Source organism: Zeugodacus cucurbitae, chromosome 5 (assembly GCF_028554725.1).
Source record: "Zeugodacus cucurbitae isolate PBARC_wt_2022May chromosome 5, idZeuCucr1.2, whole genome shotgun sequence".
Lineage (NCBI taxonomy): Eukaryota > Metazoa > Arthropoda > Insecta > Diptera > Tephritidae > Zeugodacus > Zeugodacus cucurbitae.
In genome coordinates this window covers 3920917-3943838 of record NC_071670.1, presented here as the reverse complement: position 1 = coordinate 3943838, position 22922 = coordinate 3920917, and the positions used below count along the sequence as shown (strand labels likewise).

Here is a 22922-nt window from a genome sequence, read left to right as displayed (position 1 = left end):
AAAAGGTTGTTAGTGAGTTTTAATTGTTCACTATTCCAACCTTTTGCACAGCATTTTACAATTTTTGCGATTTCTCATTTTTCGATTTCATTGCTGCTTTGCACATTTTTGCCGTTTAGACAGCACAGCGCATTGAAATTGGAGCAAACAAGTGCGCCAACAGCCACGCTACACTACGCAGCTGCTGGCTGCTACTCACTTGACCTTTGACCAAGAGTGTTCATAAAAAAAAAACTGCAGCAGTTTGCAGCAAAGGTCACAGCGCAGAGTGGGCGGAACTTGTTGACTGCGCTAAATCGAAACAAAATTTTTCCACAAAAACAACACGGAAAAATTACTAATAAAGCCACAAGTAACTACTTGGGGTAGCTTAAATTGTTATACTACGAAACAGTATAAAATTAAATATTTATATATAAATAAAATATGCAAGTGTTTGTACTCACCTTTAAACGCTTATTGCGTACTGTAATGCCGTTTAAGCTTTTTATCGCTCGCTGTGAATCCCGTTCGGAAGCGAAATCAACAAAAGCGTAACCAAAACTGTAGCCAGTCTATATTTGTGAGAGAAAGAGAAAGAGAGAGAGAGAGAGGAAAAAGAAAAGGAAATTAAATAACATTCATTAAAAATTGCCACAAATTTATACATAAAATACAAAAAAAAAATACAACAAAAAAAATGGGCGCGTGATAAAAGGAAAAGCACTGCAGCGCACTTCAGCGCTTCAGACCGACATTCAAATCGTCAGTCAACATCCATCAGTGTAATAATATTAAAATGCTGAACGGCATGCCGCAGTACACTCCGCATGGTGGGTAGTAGATAGGATGGATGGTTTGGTTGGAAGACTCAAATAAGGCAGGCAAAAATATATAGTTAGGCCATCAAGCAGATTGCTACTATGACAGCAGTGTTTTATGTCTGTGTCTGGGTGTGTGTTTTGGTTCGTGGTCGCAGTAATCCTGCTAAAGTGTTTGATATGCAGTGAAAGGCGGCACACACGGAGCACGGTGGGGACTTACTACGTACGTACGCTTAGCACGTCGCGGCATTTTCGCGCGCGCGTTTGGTGTGTGTCATTAAATTTGACAGCTGACAGTTGACACTTCAAATGCAAAAGCACAAAAAAGCAACAAAGTTTGCACAAAAAATCAACTTTGCAAAGTGAATAAATGAATTCATAATAGATAAAGTAAATATAGAAACAAGTAATGAAAAAAGAACGCGGAATAACTGACGTCGTTGTGGCATTAAATCATTCAAATATGATTGAGTGGGAAATGACTAAAAAAAGTGTATTATATTTTCAAAGTCAATGGGAAATGCTGGTAATTTAATTTAATTAGTAGATGGAATGGTTTGTTGTTGTTGTTATTTCGAATATCCAGATTCTGTTTGAAACGGAAAGCTTAAAACCAATTGTCATCGAGGTCTTCTAACGGGAGACCCATGAAACGAGCTGTTTCGACAATATCGAACGATAAGAAGAGGGGTATTAGATGATTCGTTGGCCATGCAAAAATATGATTAAAGTCAAGCCGGAAATTCTTTGCATGCCGGGCATATATTCGGTATGTCAGGGTCAATTCTGGATAAGTAGTTTAAACTGCTCAAGTATCTAGCACGAAGTTGCGCATGAGCCACACTTGTTTTATAAGGCAACTCGAGTTCGTCGTTTTTGAAATTATTTGCATTCAATTGTGGATTTAAACTGTTATAGCTTTTTCGCACAGCCAAATTAATTAATCAAATAAAATTTTAATTGAGAAACCAGTTTTTGGCCTTCGCACTGCCGCGTACTCGATAATCGATCAGCTATTTTATATTTTTGTTTTTGCTTTTCATAAGAAGTTGGTAAGCTTCAAGAGCTGATTGCTATTTTCTCAATAACTACAGCCACTATTTCCAGCAGCGACATCTACCTTCGAGTAATTTTAATGCTATTTCGCAGAGTTGCATTTCATTTTCAACTTGATTAAAATTCGATTAAAAATCAACGTAGAAAAAATAGATTTTTATTTTGTATGGTAAATCGATCTCAATCAACGTTTTAATTGAGCAAAGGCCGTTTAATTGATCAATTAGTTCCTGTACGAAACGGCTATTGAGCGATTATATGGGGAATTATGGGTAGATTATTGAACACCGACGAATCTGGGGTTTCGGAAATACTTGGTGCCAATTGAAAAAAAAAAAACAATTTAACTTCGAAAAATTAAGAAAGATAGAAATATATGCATTTAATTATGTGTTTTGTTCACTATGTTGTACTCACCTTATAATCTCTCATTATTCTGCAAGTGTTTATCGGACCGATTGTCCTAAATAAAGCATAGAGTTCACGATCTGTCATATCCTGTGGCAGATAGTTCACAATTAGATTTGTGCCATTCGCGCCGCCATCATGTCCGTCGCCGCCACCGCCACCGCTGCCACAATTCAGCGAATTTGTGCTGGCAGCGGGTGCCATATTGTTCATGGAACCCATGGCACTGCCGCCGCCACCACCTCCGCTACCGCCACCACCGCCGCCGCCGCCTGAAAAATCGTTATAACCGCGCCGATTCATTGATGGACCTGGATACGATGAGGTGAAATCTGTATCCTGCGGTGAAAACGCATAACGTGACTGAAATATCAATTCAAACAAACAAGGTACGAACATACAATAGATGGCGCTTTTGCTTTTCATACAAGTGTTCAAGTTGAGTTGTTTCAAGTTGTTTTCTGAAGGATATCACTTGGTAGAGCGGTATACATACATACATATATATTGAAAATATTTTATTTCTTTTGCGTATAATTTTTGTTTTAAAAAATATTAATTTAAATTGCAGTTGCAACTTTTTAAAGAGCATAATTAATTATTTTTTTATTGTTACAAAATTTGTTTAAATATCTATATATTGTTTAATTTCTGTTTTTTTTTTCTTTTTAGTGTTCAAAAAATTTAACGCTTGCAAAACACATTTGCAGTAGAAATTTTGTGAAGTATAAAAAAAATTACAAATGCATTATGTTCAAGACAACGAATAGTAAGTAATATATATTATATGCGAAAATCATGTAATCCTTATTTTGTTGTTGTTTCAATAATTGTATGCAGCATAAAACACATTTAACTCTTATTAATCAATATCAATTCATTTCAACTTTGGCCATTTGCAGAAAACAAAAAACACTCTTCAATAAAACTAACTAAACGGAATGCACAACAACAATAGAACACGTTTACGAAAAATAATTCAATAAAATACTCAAACTCTACACAAATGGTTTGCATACAAAATGATGAACGCTATTGCTAGTAAAATGTATGGTGAGTTATGCGTTAAAAACTATTTTTGTACTTTTTTTTGTTTTTATTAAAGAACGCACGGAATGCGAAAATATGAAAATTGTATAACTAGGCGATTTCTTTGCAAAAAGTGCTACTTAAATAATTAATGATATTTAAATAACGAACTTTTATTACGCTAAAATATTTAATTATGGAATTTTAGGTAAAATGTAAAAAAAATAAACTTGCTTCAAAGATAATTAAAATAACCACTTTGAATAATAGTGCCGAAGTTGTACATTAAATATTTGTTTCAACTTATTTTTTTATATTAATATTCATAAAACACTATTTTAAGTGTTTTTTTTTTTGTTACACTCTGACCCGGCCACAATTTCGCGTATTGAGGCAGTGACAAACAGGACAGCACTTATTTAGCTGAACAATACTAGCTGGAAATATATAATGCTCACTATGAGAGTTCAAATCTTGCTTATCAGTGGCACTTAAATTTCCTCTCTACAATATTTTGCTTTAAAAAGTTTTCAAAATCAACTTCAATTTAATTTATTATTAGTGAATGACAGCATGAAGACAGTGACATATCGAAATCGATAGACGTAAACATGTTTACACTGTGTTTACACAGTGCAATGTTACCAAACAAATGGCTTATAGCAATAATTGCTGAAAATTACTTGAATAATATAATGTGAAAATTTAAAAATTAACATAAAATAAAAAATAGATGCTTATAAAAAATGTTTATTTATTATTGCATTACTATTAAGAATATGATTTAAATTTCGATTTCTATGCGCATTCTAGTACAAATAGAAAATTTTAAAATATGTTTATGTACATACGTACTATATACTACGGATTATTTGTAAAAATTTGAGATTTAATTCTAACTTGCTAAACCAATTAGATAGTGATAAATGATTCAAGTAACAATAAGTGAGAAAAAATCGAACTTCTTAAGTACACAATAGAAACAGTAGCAACAATAACAATAACAACTTTATAAGTCAATTGTTGAAAACAAATTTAGAAACTATATTTTTTTTTTTCAAATGTATAAATCGACGCTGACAAGTAGAAGAGAGACTCGTATATATATGTATATGCACGTATTTAGATTAGTAATAGATATTCTTAGATATAAATATTAGCATTATAGAGTAAATAATATATAGTAGCAAGTGGAAAGTTATACAGATAAGTTAGTAGTAAAGTAAAATATATATAAAATAAACCAAAAAAATATTTTTTGGAAACAAAATAAATAAATTGCTGATAAAAATAATATCGTAAAAAATATAAAACAAAATTAAACAAAAGACAAAACAAAACTAAAAAAAAAAAGAAAAATTAAATAACAAAATAAAAATTTAAAAAAAATTGAATAAAAGAACAAAAATTAAATAAAAAATATATAAATATAAATAATTTAAAAAAATTAATAAGAATAATATAAAAATTAATATTAATATAAAATAAAACAAAAAACTACAAAAACAGAATTGATAAAATAGTAAAGAAAGTTTGAAAATATTTAACATTTTACGCTCTTATTTACTAAAAATTTTAGTCTAATTATTAATATTTACTTTTATGTTCTTCTAACCAGAAGACGGGGCACACACAAAAAAGTTGATCGAAATATTTTTGAATTTTATATATTTAAATGTATTTTTTAAATATTTATATAGTTTTGTGGAATAACACAGATTTGTATATTGGTGTATATGGCTATTGTGGAATGAAGTAGGGCTGTAAGTCAGAGTATAGAGTTAATAAATTAGAGAAAAATCAAATTAAGAAAAACAGGCTGACAAAAATAGACCCTATGCAGTTTGAAAAAAAAAAAATACAAACTTCATCTCTAAGCCAGCAAACTTGAAATACATCTTTAAGAGAGCAAAATTCTCCAATGGATTCTTCAGGATTTCAAAAATTTATTTATGACCTGCCGCTTGCGTTTTACAACCACTTTCGGTACTCACTATATATCACATCACACTCCCAACACTTCCCCCCCGAAAAGCGTATGAAAATAAACACCAAAGATCCCAACTGTCAATAAAGCTTACTTGCCGAGTGCCGAGTGTTTTCTTAGGTGAAATAGTGAAAGAAAAACAAAAACCTTTTTATTTCACCGCACACCTTGAGTCCACTTCAAAGACGTCCCAACAATGGACGCACGCAAGTAGTATGGATGGCTCATTCACACATATTCACAACTTTGCTCAACTGTTTTGTTTGCTGACAATTTCATACATTAAAAATTAATACGAAAGACAGAAGATAGCCAACGAAGTGCAAACAAAGTGACGGCGACTTGTATTGTGGGCGGCAGAGAGAAAGAGAGAGTGAGACGGTGGGAGTTGAAAGCAAAAGTAGAGCGCGTGGCAGCAAAAGATCCATGCTTTTATAGTGGGTGGGTGGGTGTATGTGTGTTGTTAATACACGTGCGTATACCAGAAAGTTGTACTATGAAGGAAGTCAAGTAAGAAAAATGGCAAAGAATTTTGTGTGCGTGAGTAGGTGTGTGTGTGTGCTAAGCAGAAAAGGACATACAAACTAAATATGTATATATGTGGTGCGTCGTATATTGAGTTGCGGTTGTGTGTTGATAGTGTGGAATTTTAGTTATAATGTGGATATAGTATATATACATGTGAAATGTTATCAGACAATTGCAGGCCTCGGTACCAAACTTTTAAGCTAGTGTTCAAAAACAAAAAAAATAAATATATAAAAAAATAAAAGTAACAAAAAAATAAATATATAAAAAAAACATGAAAAGTTATAGATTAATATTCACAAAATAATCGATAAACGATAAATGTATATTATCGATATTAAATAAAAAAATTATATCAAATAATCGATAAATTTAAATTTAATAGTTGAAAATTGTATATTAAATATTCGATAAATTTATATTAAATAACCGATCAATTTAAAAATAAATTAAATTTAATCGTTAAATTTACATAAATGATCGAAGTAAATTTACAAAATTAATGCATTAAAAAGAGCTGAAAACTACGAACTCATAAAAAAATAAATTTAAAAAATTTTTAAATTTAATCGAAAGAATTATAACAAATAATCCATAGTTTAACATTAAATAATCGAGAAAAATTTCATAAAATGTGCGATACAATTTAAAAACGTGAACAAAACAATGGAAAAAATTAGAAAAGCAATCGAGAAAATTATAAAAATAATCGATAAAAAGTTATAAAATATTTTAAATTAATCGATAATTTTGATTTAATTTCTTTTTATTTAACGGGAAAAATTTTTTAAATCGATAAATTGACATTAAATAATAAGTGAAAAAATTACAAAATGAGCGAGAATATTTAGAAAAAATTAAAATTTAAGTAAAAAATTTATATGAAATAATCGATAATTTGACACCAAATATTCGCGAAAAATTTTATAATATATGCGATAAATTTAAAAACTTATAACAAAATATTCGAAAAAATAATCGATAAGTAATTAGAAAAATAATAAAATCGATACAAATTAAAAATCGATATTTTAATTTTTTTTTGTTTTTGAAATGTTAAGCAATAATCAAAAATTAATTTATATAAATGAAAATATGCAAAATAATCGATAAAATTTTAACAAATGAACGTTAACTAAAGAGGAATTAACTAATGTGTCACAACTAAATTGTGCGCCTGCACAGCCCACACTTAATTGAGCACTGGCTTTTACATACTTCATGTCTGTACTTTGTGCAAAAGGTCCATGACATAATTTTTAGGGTATTTGACTATAAGTTGACATTGAAAGTTTTTAGAACTTACTCGAGTTTATTTTTGAAATACGAACATACATACAGGCTAACAAATGCACACACACTTAACTTGAAATGCCTCAGTAAAATACATATAATGAGCTAACAGACGAAAGGACCACGAACGAAAGCTGAGGTTAACAAGAGTACGGAGCAAGAGAGCACACAAGTAGTACATAATATAGTAAAAGTGAAAGTGAAAAATAAAAATGAAATTGAAAATGGATGGATATACAACCACTCTTTGTATAGTCTTATGATTATGAGTGTATGTGTGTGGGTGTATCGCATGTAAGACAACATGTGACACACACTGATAAAGTTGGCAAAGTTTTCAATGAGTTCACTTTATTGCATTTTGTGTGGCATAACTGACTGACACACACATACGCAAACAAAGGAAAATACATTTTTGGAATTTAAACAACAGTAATCTGTTAAAATGTGATAAATGTGGTGTAGCTGTAGTTATTGTAGGCCAGCGAAAGGTAGTTAATAATAACAGCAGCACTTCATTACAACACTGCTACGCTCAGCTGATTTAGGATAAAATAAAGGACCTCAAATGTGCGAAAGGCATAATAGGATTGAGGCTTACATACTTTTAAAATTTGTAAACAATTTTAAAAGAAAAAATAATTAAGCTTAAACCGTCTACTATCAGCGAAGAACACCCACCCACAATCATTCCAAACATAAATTTGTATAAAGAAAAAATTACACTCAACGCAAAATCTCCAAAAATATTTGCCTAAATCCTCCCCCAAATCGCGCCACATTAAATAAATGAGGATTTTATCTACCAAATCTTCTATAAGCAATTAGTCTAATGTGCATTTTGCATGTCTTATAAATATTTTACGTACGATGGCAGCCACAAATCTTAATACAAACACGCACAGACATACATACCTACAGCCACCGATTGGCATAAACTGTTTAGCTAGACATTAAGCGCCTACCTTCAACGGCGTCAAATTCTATCGTACTCCAGACTGTGCAAGGAAAGCATAAAAGTGAAATGACGCACACGCACACGCTGAGGAAACAACTGCCAAAGTTCGACACGAAATTCAAATCAACTTAATTTTCCGTCGTTAAGGCATGTTGTGGCTAGACCCAATACCGCAAGCAGCAGAGTCAATGTTGGATTCTAAGCAATATGATAGACTAACAGCTGAGTCAAATGTCAAAAACGTGTGGTATGAAGCCAAGCGCGAAACCAACAGAACAACATTGCAACAATGTTTGATATAGGACTTTAATGAAGTTCTGCCATAGTAAATGAAACAATAAGGTGAACTAAAAAATGGTAAATTAAAAAATTAGTACAATAAAAAAGTACTGTAAAATTTAATCACATTTTTTCGAGGAATAATCGAAATTTGTAATTTCGAAAATTGTCAATTTTGTGGAAAAGTTCCTAACTTTTTCAAGAAATAATCGAAATAGTTATCGAAAATAATCGAAAATTTTCAATTGAATGGAAAAGTAACTGATTTTGTCAAGAAATAATCGAATTTAGTGATCTAAACTAATCGATTATCGAAAATAATCGAAAATTTTCAATTTAGCGGTACTAATTTAGTAGTACTAATTTTGTCAAGAAATAATCGAAATAGTGGTTATCGAAAATAATCGAAAATTTTAATGATCTAAAATAATCGATTATCGAAAGTAATCGACAATTTTCAATTTAATATTAATAATTTAGTAGTACTAATTTTTTCAAGAAATAAACGAAATAGTGGTTATCGAAAATAATCGAAAATTTTAATGATCTAAAATAATCGACTATCGAAAATAACCGAAAACTTTCAAAAGAATTATTTAAAAAATACATCGAATATCAACGATAATTGTTCAAAATAAATCGAAAATATAGGTATATAAAATCATCTGAAATTTAGTAACAACAATAAAGTATAATTTTCCAAAAAAGGATATATCGAAAACTTATCAAAACATTTCGAATTCTGGAAAGTGTGAATCAACTTCTTTGTGTGTGTACGTGTAATTTTAACGACGCAAGTGCCGATATGACACACTGTGCGGCTTAGTTTTTCTCAGCCATTAATTGTTTTACTATCTGTGTTGTTTTGTTGTTGTTGGTGATTGCATGTTTGGTTGAATCACTATTGTTTGTGGTTGTTATTGTTCTTGTTGCTAATGTGATTATTGTTTTGCTAATTGTATTTTTTGTTGCTATTTGTACGAGAGTATGCATCTACGTTGTTGTTTGTATGCAACATGTTTTTGTTGTTATTGCTGTTAGTTGATATTTGCTAATTGTTTTATTTTGTAATGTTCTCAAAAGTTTTATTTACTTGTGTGAGTGTTTTTTGTTTCGCACAAAATCGGGTTTTCGCATTTTTGCTCGTGTAGAAAACTTTATATGAAAAAGCGTGTGCCCCGAAAATATATATTTCTAGTTCATTTTATACATATTTTTGTACTTAATTATTATGTTTAAGTTTTTTTTTCCTTTACTTTAGTCAACTAAATAAATTTAATATATAAACAAGTTTGAAGTTTAGTTCTTCAGGAAATTAATAGGTTAGTCTATTAAATTATATCTTTCATTTCTAAAAACTAAAAGAAAACTACAAAAATAATTGCTACACATATATTATGAAAAGTATACGTACCATGCCGGATGGCAGGGAATGGGACATGCCCCACATACGTCCACCGCTGTAAAGAGAGAATAGAGATTTGAAAATTAATTTAGGTTCGAAATTATTTATTTATTACTTTACTTGTAATTAAAAAAAATGTAAATTATTTTAAATTGAAATTATTAATTAACAAATACTCGAATACATGATCTGATAATAATAGCTGTATGTATGTACGGATGGAAGAAAACACTCCAGCTCTGAAAGTATTCGATGCAGTACCCGCTGCAGGAAGCCGAGGAAGAGGGAGACCTCCACTCTGATGGAAGGACCAAGTGCAAAGTGACCTGGCTTCACTTGGTGTTTCCAGTTGGCGCCAAAAAGCAAAAAGGAGGAATGAGTGGCGCGCTCTGGTGGATTCGGCTATAATCGCTTAAAGCGGTTCCTACGCCAAATATATATATATGTACATATGTATGCGCATATTTATGATCGATAATTTCACAAAATAATAGATAATTCAACATATCCACAAATAATCGATGCTTCCATCATCAACGATCAATATTTCAAAAAAAAAAAAATTCGATAATTCCCCAAAATAATCAATATTTTCAGAAAATAATGATTCTCTTACAAAGTGAACAATGTTAATAGAAAATAATTTCGACAAAAATAATCGATAATTCCACAAAAAAATCAACATTCGAACTATATAAACAATAATTCAATCTACAAAACAATCGACATTTCAAATAACAATCGATAATTCTACAGAACCATTAAAATTTCAAATAAATAATCGATAATTCCATTTACAGAACAATCAGAATTTTATATAAATATTCGATAATCCCACAAAATAATCAATATTTTGAGAAAAATCTATATAAAGTAGCGATATTTCCACAAAATAATCCAATTTTATACAAAAAAATTCAAGTTCATGTAAAATAATCGCTTCTATTACAAAGTAATCGATATTAGTAGAAAGTAATTTGGACAAAAACAAACGATAATTCTACAGAACAATCTATATTTCAAATAAATAATCTATACTTCTACAGAACCATTAATATTTTATATAAATAATATAATATCCTACAAATTAACCAATATTTCCGAAAAAGCGATCGAACTTAATATAAATATCCGCTCAAAGTCAAAGTTTGGCAGCCATGTAAAGAGATTTTGAAATCATTTGACAGCCCAACATTTCTGTCATACACAGCACATAATACTTGTTTACACTTATCGTTGAAGTGCTAACCGAAATCTTAACCAACTCACAACTATTTTCATTTCCTACCTACTCTATTGTAGAATACATATAAAAATAGCCAAAAATTCACACCGCAAATACAGACTGACTGCTGTACGTTGCTGTTGAACTGTGGCCACCACACACACCCTTTGGGGAATTTAAATTGAGTTCTAAGCATATAAAATGTTGCCAGAAACAGTGCTATCAACAATTTATGTATGTATGTGGAGTGCCACACAGAAAGCTTTATTTACCGGGGAAAATTACAAACAAAAAAAGAGAAATACAATGTAAAGGAAAAACAAATGACAGCACACACAACTTTAATATTTAATATTGGCAAAGGAGGAAGGACAATGTTGCACATGACAGCAAGCAGGGCGGATAAGGCGGCGGTTGGATGTATATGTATATGTATGTGTATGTACGCACATATACAATGACATCATGAAGCAAGCCTAGCAACACCCGCATATTTTCATATATATTTTTTTGAGGTTAGCAAACTTTGGAGTACGAAAATTTCAATTTGAACCAAAAAAAAAAAGACTAGATTTTATAAATATATGTAGGCATGTGCAGCATATATAATAGTTACTATACACATATATATGTAGATGTGTAAATACTTAATTTAAAAATACACATATGCCACAGCTAGCGACTGGGGCCGCTCAGAATTAGTAGTAATGGCAAAAATATACAAAAAAAAATATACAAAAACAACAAAATATATGTATTTTCAAATATATGTGTGTTCATATGTATTAGCACCAAGAAGTACACCTTAAACGGCGCCAGACGCAGCAGACCATATGTAACGTACACAGAGTCTACAGAGGCTAACCAACGCACACACAAAAACACACTAGGTAACTAGGTGGTGCACCGCCCTCTCTAGGAATTTGTATTTAAGCTAGCACAGCAAGCAAGCAAATATATAAAATATGCGCTTTTTTTTGCTAAACATTTAGTTACAGTTACTCAAATACTTATGCATGTGCATTTAGATGAGCGTATACGATTTCTCTACTGAGTGTGTTTGTGTGTGTAAAAAAAACTATAGTACGAGTATTTGCACTATGTCTACCGAGCGTTGGGGTGTAGCCACATAAAAGTGCGGCGCGCGAAAAAGTGCACAGGAACCAGGCCTGGGCTGTGTACAAACATAGTAGTACGAAATAAGAAATAAAGGAAACATGCGAGTTTTTTAACTGCAAATATTTACTTGCATGTTCGCATTTGAAGGCGAGTGCAGTAGTTCACAAGCAAACAGTATGCGGTCAGTACGTTTGTACTTAAAGCAGAAAATAATAGAGAGTATAATTGTGAACAGTAAGGCCACGACATCCTATGTATTCGAAAAATAATCGATATTTTCACAAAGAAAAAACGATTTTTTTACAAAATAATCGATTGTTATAAAAATATTTTTTGTACAAAATAATCGATTGTTATAAAAATAATTTTTATACAAAATAATCGATTGTTATAAAAATATCAATTTTTAAACAATATTATCGATAAAAGAGATTATATTAAGAGAATTCATCGTTACTTGGCATTATCTAAATTTGCATGAAATCAATGGATGTGTCATTAAATTTAATTGATATCTCTTCAAGAATAATTAGTTATACACAAATGAATCGATAATTTTACAAAAATCTACATATTCGGAAAATAATCGATATGTTCACGAAAAAATAATCGAATTTCATGCAAAATTATCATATTTACGCAAAATAATCAACTTTCATATAAAATAATCAGTTTTTAAAAAAAGTAAATTAATTAATTAATTAAATTATCGATAAATCAATTAATTAATAAAATTATCGATAAATTAATTAATTAATTAATAAAATAATCGATATTTTTTTAATAATTTAAATAAAAGCAGCAAATCAATGTATCATTAAATTAATATAATTTTAGAAAAACTTTCTCAAAAGATGACAAATAATTCACAACAATAATTGTATTAAAATGTTTTACAAAATTGTTTAGGAAACCGGCTTAGGATTGTGAAAAGTTCTTCGTTTATTTATGACTAATTTTTGCATAACACTGTATGTGTCATCAACCCAAACATAGGCCTACATACATAGGTGATACAAAAGAATTGCAATAACTCAATAAAAGCTAATCCAATTCACAAGCGTAAATCCGCTAAATACTCACCGGCGGCGCGACGACGACCACGCTGCCACAGCAAGCTAAGCTTATTAATCGTTAATCTCTCTACCGACCATTTGAGGTCATTTACAATAATGATAGCGAGGTCAGCAAACAAATGACAAATGGGAGCACACGCGTGACACACACACCGCCGCCATGTCACACGGCGCACTCAAAAGCCTAAGCGCTTGGAATAGCTAGCTGTACACGGCAGCCGACTGAGAGGGCGTACGCGGTGGCGACGACACTGCTGGACGTTTATGGCAAATCTGTTTTCGCAGACAATATGGAGACAAGTGGCGCCACAGTATGCGTGAAACACGCTTTATGTTTGAAAGAAAAAACATCAAAATACTACCAAGGACACACACTCTTTCCTTTGGTGGCGCACAATTTTTCATTTTTGACAGAATTTTGGCATCCAAAGTTTTTGCTTTTTCATTTTCACCGACGCCAAAGCGCTCAAAGTGCCCGGAGAGTAGCTGTGGTCTACCGAAATTGGAAATGACAGCAAAATATGCGTACACAGCAATAGGCGGCGGTGGTGGTGGCAACGGTGGAGTGCTGTGCGTGTGTTGTGAGCTTGTAAGGCGTTGTGGCAGTGCACACGCGTTTGCTTGGTATTACTCATGCGTTTACGAAGCGTGATTTTTTCACAATTTTTTCTTTGTTCAGCTCTGGATGATTTTCATTTTTATGAGTTTTCCAAATGTGTGTATGACCGCATATTTATTTAAATCCAATTGAGCTTATCAATAATGAGCGCAACGTTGACGATTACGTGCTAGGTCGTCGGTTAGACTGGGCGTATGAGCAACTAAAATGATAACACTGCGTATGAGTAACTTTTTTGCAAATCTTGTTTGTTTTTTTTTTTTTTTAATTTTTGAAGCTTCATCCATTGAAATTCACAAATTTCCACATTACTTAGCATGTACATGCATATCTATTTATTTCGAATGCCATTGAATGAATGCTGAGGTCGACGAGCTGCTGAGCGCTCATAATGCACAGCTTGCCGCCGCCTGCATGTCTATCCATATGTCTGCCATGCTAAAAGCTGTGTTCTTGTAGTTTTATTTAAAAAATATTGTACGCGAGTTTGTGCGTTTCTGGCGTCTGCATTTAAACATTTATACAGTGCGCGATGTTTTTGCAGGTAAAGTAGAGCAGGTTTTGGTCATCGGCTGCAACGTAGACTTCAATGCCGAGAAAATATGGCAGCAATGTATATATTGCATTATTAATTTGAAGCTATTTTAAGTTACGGGATTTCGGATTGACAAATGAGAAAGATGGGATCCCGAAATTTTTTCTGGTTTATTACATACAAATAATAAAAAATTAAAAAAATATAGAGATTAAAAATAAAAAAATAATGATTAATTAAAAAAAATATAAAAAATTAAAAAAATAATAAAAAATTAAAAAAATAACAAAAAATTAAAAAAAAACAATAAAAAAATAATAAAAAAAAAATATAGAGATAAAAAATAAAAAATAAATGAACAAATTAAAAAATTAAAATTTAAAAATAAATTAAAAATAATAAAAAAAAATAAAAAAAAATATTTAAAAATAAATAAAATGTTAAGAAACAAAAAAAAAGTTAAAAAATGGAATAAAGAAAAAAATAATTAAAGGAAAACACTGAAAAAAAAACAAGCAAAAAAATGCTCGTCTGCACAAACGTTACGTTGTCGTTGAACTTGCAAAGACACGGCATAAGTTGTCCTCGAATTATCATATGAACGAGCGGATGCGTGGGTGTGGGCCACATGAGCGATTGTAGTATGACATTCGTCATATGTACAGATATGAGAAAAGTAATGTGGCAAGCATTGTAAAGCGTCATGCGTACTATGACGCTAAATGCACAAGACCAACATTTGCAGATAATGAAATTGAAAATGGAGCGGAAAGTTCAAAATGTCATCAAAAGGCAAGAGATAATGCAATAAAGCAAGAAATTGAGGAGAAACTTGCAGAAATGCAGTACTTACAAAAGAAAGTGATCAGTGCGCAGTAGAATGAGTGGAGGACAAAGTCAAATAATGGACACAAGTTCACTGAAAGCTGGATAAAAAAAAAATAATAATTTCAAAAGATAATACTCAGGGGGCACAAAAGCGTATATAATAAACACACAAGAGCTAATTGATCAATTAACTGTCCTCTGCTAGATTAAAACGACTTCTTATGAAAAGTAAAAAGAAAAATAATCAGCTGTTATAGATCGGTTATCGATTGATTTTAATTGATCAATCAATTTGGCTGTGTGAAAAGACTATAAGGCACGTAAAAACCACACTTTAAATATGGGTCTATATATAATTAGAAGAGTTCGATTATTTTAAAGAAATAGAAGCGGCAGTAAATCATTATTAGACGTACATCATACTATTAGTCGTACATCATAAACTTGATAACTTTGGTAACAAACTTCAAAAGTTTTATTTCTGGCAATTTATAGAACACTTTTTGTTACTGCAGACACAGCAGAAGAAGCATGTGATAATTTCAACACTTTCTCGTCTTGCTTCACAACTACTTCTCTTCTTAAGCAGAACAATTATTTTTTCACTTTCAACACTGCGCTGCCCAAATGTGATGCTGACCAAAAATTACCTACACTTAAAAAGTTCACGCGACCTTCCATATCTCCTTAGGGTTTATTTACCTCGTTTGCCAACTTTGTACGTTTTAATTCAATTTGTTACAAGTATAAATGGCATTTCGACGTGCTGAAAGCGAGACATTTGTGCGCATACATACATAACTGCTTCCCTTTGGGGAATTGTGCGAATCGCATCGGCAAGTAGTTAAGCGCGGCGACAAAATTTAATATGAATTCATTGGTCATTTATCAACAATAGTTTAGAAACGGCAGGCAAAATGCGATAAATTTGATATTTGTATTGCAAACAATTATATACCAATTTTTCTTATTTACGTTAAAAAATCTATATAAATTCAGAAAATGTAAAATAAGAAATAAGACCTAAAGGGTGCTTATGCACTCTGAAGAAAACTGTTAGTATTATCAGCATATTGGGTTTTCCTATCGTATTAGTTTGCGGCTTTGCGGTTATTTTAAATAATTACAAACGTAATTACAAACGTTTCGGTTAAAATTATACTTTATATTGCTGGGCTCAACTTAGAGCCATTGCAGTTGGTTTGAAGACTTGCGCGAGACAGCAACTCGACAATACAATCCGACAATTCGAGTTCAAACCGATATTCGATGATAAATATACTAATAATTAAGCGCAAAATGTTGCGCCGCTTATTAAAGTACGCGTTGTGCTGCTATCTCACAGTTGCTGTGTACGCCTATGAGGTGCCAAAGGCTAAAATCGATGTCTTCCATACCAAAGGTTTTGAGGTCTCCATACCAGATGAGGTGGGCATCACTCTATTCGCTTTCCATGGTAAACTTAATGAGGAGATGGAGGGTTTGGAGGCCGGCACTTGGTCCAGAGACATTACAAAAGCGAAAAATGGACGTTGGATTTTCCGAGACAAGAACACAAAGTTGAAACTCGGTGATACGCTCTACTACTGGACATATGTGTTATATAATGGATCGGGTTATCGTGAGGACAATGGCGTCTTTGTGGTAAATGAATATGCCAATCCCTTGGGCGATACTGGAAACGATGCAAAGGTTAATGGAAGAGCTGGTATAATTGATGAGCACAATGAGAACTGCAAATCAACACCGTCGCGTAGAAATGGAGCTGAGCTCCACTGTGCTAATCAATTGATATTCGATGATGACTTTAATGGCTCGCAGTTAGACCAAAATAGTTGGACTGTAGAGCGGCGTTTCTCCACAAAACCGGACTATGAATATGTCTTATATTTGAATGATGCGAGTGATGTGTTGCAAGTGAGAAATGGCAGAGTTATCATAAAACCAAAATTGACGTCGCGCCATTTTCAACAGCATCCGCAAACGTTACGTGCTGTATATGAGCTAGGTGAAAAGTGTACAGGCCGAAAAAATAGTGAGGAGTGCGTGCGCGATGGCACAGCAACTCCGTTCATGTCAATACCGCCCTTTATAACCGCACAATTCTCCACAAAGGATCACTCTCTCTTTCAAATATGGACGCATTGAGATACGCGCGCAAGTACCACGCGCCAACTGGGTCCTCCCGCAACTGTGGCTGCAGCCTGTGCATGAAAAATATGGTGCCGATGATTATCAGTCGGGTCAAATGCGTCTCGCATTCAGCTATGTAAACGATACGCAAATGCAACTCTACGGTGGTTTGATTGTGAATGCGGATAACAATTGGCGTTGGGAGAAAATGTGCGAATTCCCAGGAACAGCCTATTTCAATGTGGGCAATGATTTTCATGTTTACAAACTGATGTGGAGTGAAAACGAAATTACGATAGCAATTGATAATCACAATTATTGCACTTTCAATCCTGTTAGGGACGGCACTGTCGCAGATATGAAGAAGAACGGTAAAGAGTTACCGAATAGAGATTTGCTGCAGAAAGGCAGCAAATTGGCGCCCTTCGATCAAGAATTCTACATCACCATGGGTTATGGCATTGGTGGCATACACGATTTTACGGATAATGCTGGCTGGCGGCCAGAAAAGCCTTGGGGGAATACTAACCCACGCGGCATGGGTTCGTTATTCAAGGACGTTAAGCCACATTATGGCCACTGGATATCGAGTGGAGAGATGGCCATTGATTATGTAAAAGTCTACTCTATATAAATTACATTTTTTTTAATTTCTTGCATTGCAACATTGAAGCTCTGAAATTTTATAAAAATACAAAATATTAATTACCGATTATTTGTCGGTTGAATTGAACCTTAAATTTCTTCAGCAGAATTTGATATTTCGAAATTATAAATACATTTATAACACTCACTGTGTTACTAAACTAGTTTGGGTGACTATTCGAGTCACCGTGTAAGCACCATTAAACAGGGAACGTTGTAATGCATGATAAATTTGGTATGGATAATGTTATCGATTTTCGATAATGTTTTATCACAACATCAGTACTCTTATTGTAGTTGTTATTTAATTTATATTTTTGTGCTTGAGCTCAATAAAATAAATATGTATGTGTAGAAAAATATAAATGAAAATTCTATCAAAAAACCCGAGTAGTAAAATTACAAACTAAGTCACAACATCTGAATATGAAATACTTAATACACCCTACGAAGCTTACAGAGCAAAGGCTCAATAAGCATTTTTGCCATAAAAAGGGTTCAAAGCACAAACACACGCAAATCACTTCCAATGAACTAAATTGTTATGAGATTAAGTGAAAAGTGAGGTTAGAGGACAAGCACTAACAGAAGTAGAAGGCAAACTAATATGCTAAAGCTGTAAGATATAAGCGCTGATATTGTATATAGTGATAAAATTAAGTAATAAAGTGTAGTATAAGGGGAGAAAGAAAAAAACAGTGCAAAAAGGTGGCGCCGCAAAAAGTACGAAGTCAAAAGTGTTCTACTTATTGGCCACGTCGCCAGTTTGAGTGTTTATTTTCTAGGCCAAAAACTTCTAATTGAATTGTTAAATTTTCGGGATTTTATTTTCTGCCTTTTTGGCAGCCACTTTTGTGCTAAAAACGTTAACCCCTTGCAGACAGTTTCAACAGTTTTTTGCTGGCATTTCGCTCATATCGCTTTGAAAGGCTTTATATGTATGTATGTACGGCTCGCGGCATGACACTTTCAGTGGCGTCAGCCTGGCAACATTTGCATTTCTGTCGTTGTCGGCACCGATTTGGCTGCACAACTCAAATGGAATCGCACACTTGCTTGTTTGTTTTTGCGTACTAAAATTATACTACGAAATGCACAAAAAAATTTAAATTTATATTTCTTTATTGAGATTTGGACAGTGAATATTAAGTGTCATGAAAACAATATCAAAATATTAATAGAAATTGAAAAAAACAGCAAGAGTGACAAATTTCCAAACCACAAATTAAAATACACGAAATAATTTCATGTTCCGCGCATTTTGGCGCTTTACCAATACATACATGTGTATGTAGGTTAAAAATACAAAACCAAAGAATACTTTTAGGCGTCAAGAATCAAATGGCGTCGTGTCGGCGGACGACCGTCTTTTGCTTAAAGGTTACAGACAAACAGTTCAAAAGTTAAAATTGGAAATCACGTGCCAAAAGCAGAAGATCTATAACGTTGAAGGTCACCACAAGTGTGCGTAAATCATTTGTCTTTACTGCCAAAAAGTGGAGAAAGCGAAATGATAAAAATCTCTATGTACTTCACCGCACTAAATCATTTTAAAAGAAGAAAAAGTTGGTAAAAAACGTGTTAGGAGTCTAAAGAGCTCATAAATTTGCCCAAACCAAATTAAATATTATTTTAATCAATCTATATTTAAGCAGATGCACACTTAATGCTCATCAAGCCTATTTTGTACGCTTAAAATCGTTTACAAAGAAATCTACGTTCTTATTTATTACTTTTTAGAATCACTATGCAATCAATTAAGTATTCCTAGAAGCCTTTAGAATTTGTTTAGAATTTCTAGCAACAGACATGCAACCACATACGAATCAGCTGTTGACATATACATATGTATATTTACATACACATATCTATAGAAATAATCTCATAACCCGAAGAACAGCTTCACTGTTTAAAATTAAACGCCGGCCGCAAGATTATGAGCGAAAAAAAATAATTGTTTACATTTTAAATTAAAATGAAAATGTATTAGCGCAAACAAGTCAAAACTTTTGAGCGTGAGAAGAGAGCTAAAGTGTACTTATGCACTCTCAAGAATACTCTTTGTATTATCAGCATATGGGGTTTCCCTATCGTAAACTGGTTTGCTTTTATTACAAGTTAAAAACGATCGCTTCGGTAAAATATATCACCGCAAACGCCGGCTTTATAATGCTGAGCTCAACTTACAGCCATTGCAGTTGGTTTTAAGACGTGCGCGAGACAACAACTCAACAATACGATCCGTTAATTCGAGTTCACACCGATATTCGCTGGGATATATATACAAATAATTAAACGCAAAATGTTGCGTCGCTTATTAACGTACGCGTTGTGCTACTATCTCACAGTTGCTGTGTACGCCTATGAAGTGCCAAAGGCAAAAATCGATGTCTTCCATACCAAAGGTTTTGAGGTCTCCATACCAGATGAGGAGGGCATCACTCTATTCGCTTTCCATGGTAAACTTAACGAGGAGATGGATGGTTTGGAGGCCGGTACTTGGGCCAGAGATATTACAAAAGCGAAAAATGGACGTTGGACTTTCCGTGATAAGAACACAAAATTGAAACTCGGTGATACGCTCTACTACTGGACTTATGTGATATATAATGGATTGGGTTATCGTGAGGACGATGGCGTCTATGTGGTAAATGAGTATGCCGATCCCTTGGCCAATACTGGAAATGGAATGAATAACGGAGGAGTTGGTTTAATCGATGTGCGCAAAGAACACAATGAGCACAATGAAAATTGCAGATCAACACCGTCGCTAAGAAATGGTGCTGAGTTGCGCTGTGCTAATCAATTGATATTTGATGATGACTTTAATGGCTCGCGGTTGGACCAAAACAAATGGACTGCAGAACGACGTTTCTCTACAAAACCCGACTATGAATATGTCTTATACTTGGATGATGCGAGTGATGTGTTGCAAGTGAGAAATGGCATGGTTACCATAAAACCAAAATTGACGACGGCTCATTTTCAACAGCATCCGAAATCGTTACGTGCTGTATATGACCTAGGTGAAAAGTGTACAGGCCGACAAAATAGCGAGGAGTGCGTGCGCGATGGTGCAGCGACATCGTTCATATCAATACCGCCCTTTATAACCGCACAATTCTCCACAAAAGATCGTTTCTCCTTCAAATATGGACGCATTGAGATACGCGCGCAATTACCACGCGCCATCTGGGTCTTCCCGCAACTGTGGCTGCAGCCGGTGAATGAAAAATATGGCGCCGATGATTATCAGTCGGGTCAAATGCGTCTCGCATTCAGCTATGTAAACGACACACAAATGCAACTCTTCGGTGGTTTGATTGTGAATGCGAATAGCGATTGGCGTTGGGAGAAAATGTGCGAATTCCCCGAAACAGCCGCCTTCAATTTGGGCAATGACTTTCATGTTTACAAACTGGTGTGGAGTGAAAACGAAATTTCGGTGGCTATTGATAATGACAATTATTGCACTTTCAATCCCGTTAGGGACGGTATTGTAGCCGATATGCAGAAGGACGGTAAAGAATTACCGAATAGAGCTTCGTTGCTGAAAGGCAGTAAATTGGCGCCCTTCGATCAAGAATTCTACATCACCATGGGATATGGCATTGGTGGCGTACACGATTTTAAGGATAATGCTGGCTGGCGGCCAGAAAAGCCTTGGGGGAATACTAACCCACGCGGCATGGGTTCGTTATTCAAGGACGTTAAGCCACATTATGATCACTGGATGGCGAGTGGAGAGATGGTCATTGATTATGTAAAAGTCTACTCTGTATAAATTTCCACATTTTGTTTTGCTTTAGTGTAGAAATTTAGTTTCTTTGTAAAATTAATATGTTTGATATTTTTTAACGATTTAATGTATTTAAATTATGATTTTTGTTGAATAAATTTGAGATATACTAAACTGTATAGCCTTTAACAAATGTTTTGTCTCGTCAATTAAATTAGCAGTGCGTTTTATGGTAAGCAAGCTTACAAGCTCCCGCATTAATTTTAATAAATAATCTGCATAAGGCGTAATAAACGCGAACTCATGCTTGTATATATATTTTTATTCAATTTATGTAAACGTTTTTGGCTTGCCAGTCGCTTACATTTCATATGTGAATGTTGTATTGTTATGCAATGTTTTAACTTGATTGTATTTAAAAACAGGTAATTTGCAGCGAATACTTAATTTTTTTGTTATTTATTCATGGCAACCGGTTTATGTTTAACTCGTATTGTTGGCTGCAGAATAAATGTGATTTTTCTTACTAGTCAGATTAATTTGCAGCGTTAACTGTCATAAACATGCATTGCTTTTAAAACTGTTTGTCAGATTGCATTAACAATTGACTTTAAAACTGTTGGTTATTATTTATTTTTTATTAAAAGACTATATAAAATGCAGTGTATAGAGCTGTGTATATCGATTTCATTGACTAATACAGCGTTTACACTGTCAATAAAAATGTTTAGCATTTAAGTTGTGTAACTTTTTATTTTCATATTTAATTTTGTAAGCAGCAAGTTGCTATTCAATGAAGCTGAAAGATAATTTAAAATTTAGATCACTCTACTTAGAACCAGTTTTGAGATCAACACGCTTTCTGCAACTCAATGAGTTTTCTCAGACTATATAAAGGGGTTTTCAATAGGGACGCTACAAAAGTAGACCGATAGAACCAGTTTTAATATAAACATGCTTTCTGCAACTCAATGAGCCTTCTTCGACTATATAAAGGGGTTTTCAATAGGGACGCTACAAAAGTAGACCGATAGAGACGGAAAACGACGCCACATTTTTCCCGCTCTTTTGACATTTCTCTTCAGTAAGGTTTGCTATTTCATCATGGATATAGGATCCAACGAGTCGAAATTATAAAAATTTACTACCGAAATGTGGAGTCAGTGACCTCAACTTTAAGAGCGCTACGTCTCATTACTGGCTGAATGGCTTCGTTAATAATATGCGCTTTTGATCAGGCAGCAATCTACACGTACT

At 33.2% G+C, this 22922-nt stretch overlaps 2 protein-coding genes and 1 pseudogene across 10 annotated transcripts in view; 2 read left to right on the top strand and 1 right to left on the bottom strand.

Moving 5' to 3' along the window:
• The window catches only part of LOC105208616 (sex-lethal homolog), a 97122-nt gene that overhangs the window by 35588 nt on the left and 38612 nt on the right, over positions 1-22922 (bottom strand). For 6 of the 9 annotated variants that reach the window (XM_054231192.1, XM_054231193.1, XM_054231190.1 and 3 more), the window contains exons 3-5: positions 9756-9801; positions 2277-2630; positions 447-554 (exon numbers count right to left, since the gene is read on the bottom strand). In XM_054231192.1, the coding sequence (XP_054087167.1) occupies positions 447-554; positions 2277-2630; positions 9756-9801 (508 nt within the window). The remainder of the gene's footprint in view (positions 1-446; positions 555-2276; positions 2631-9755; positions 9802-22922) is intronic. The other 3 variants (XM_054231195.1, XM_011178564.3, XM_011178563.3) reach the window with 1 other exon arrangement.
• On the top strand, positions 16333-18238 carry LOC114803576 (gram-negative bacteria-binding protein 3-like; annotated as a pseudogene).
• Positions 20011-21858, top strand: LOC105208615 (gram-negative bacteria-binding protein 3). Its single transcript, XM_011178558.3, has one exon. It carries the CDS (start codon positions 20229-20231, stop codon positions 21708-21710), a length of 1482 nt encoding a protein of 493 aa, XP_011176860.2. The 5' UTR covers positions 20011-20228; the 3' UTR covers positions 21711-21858.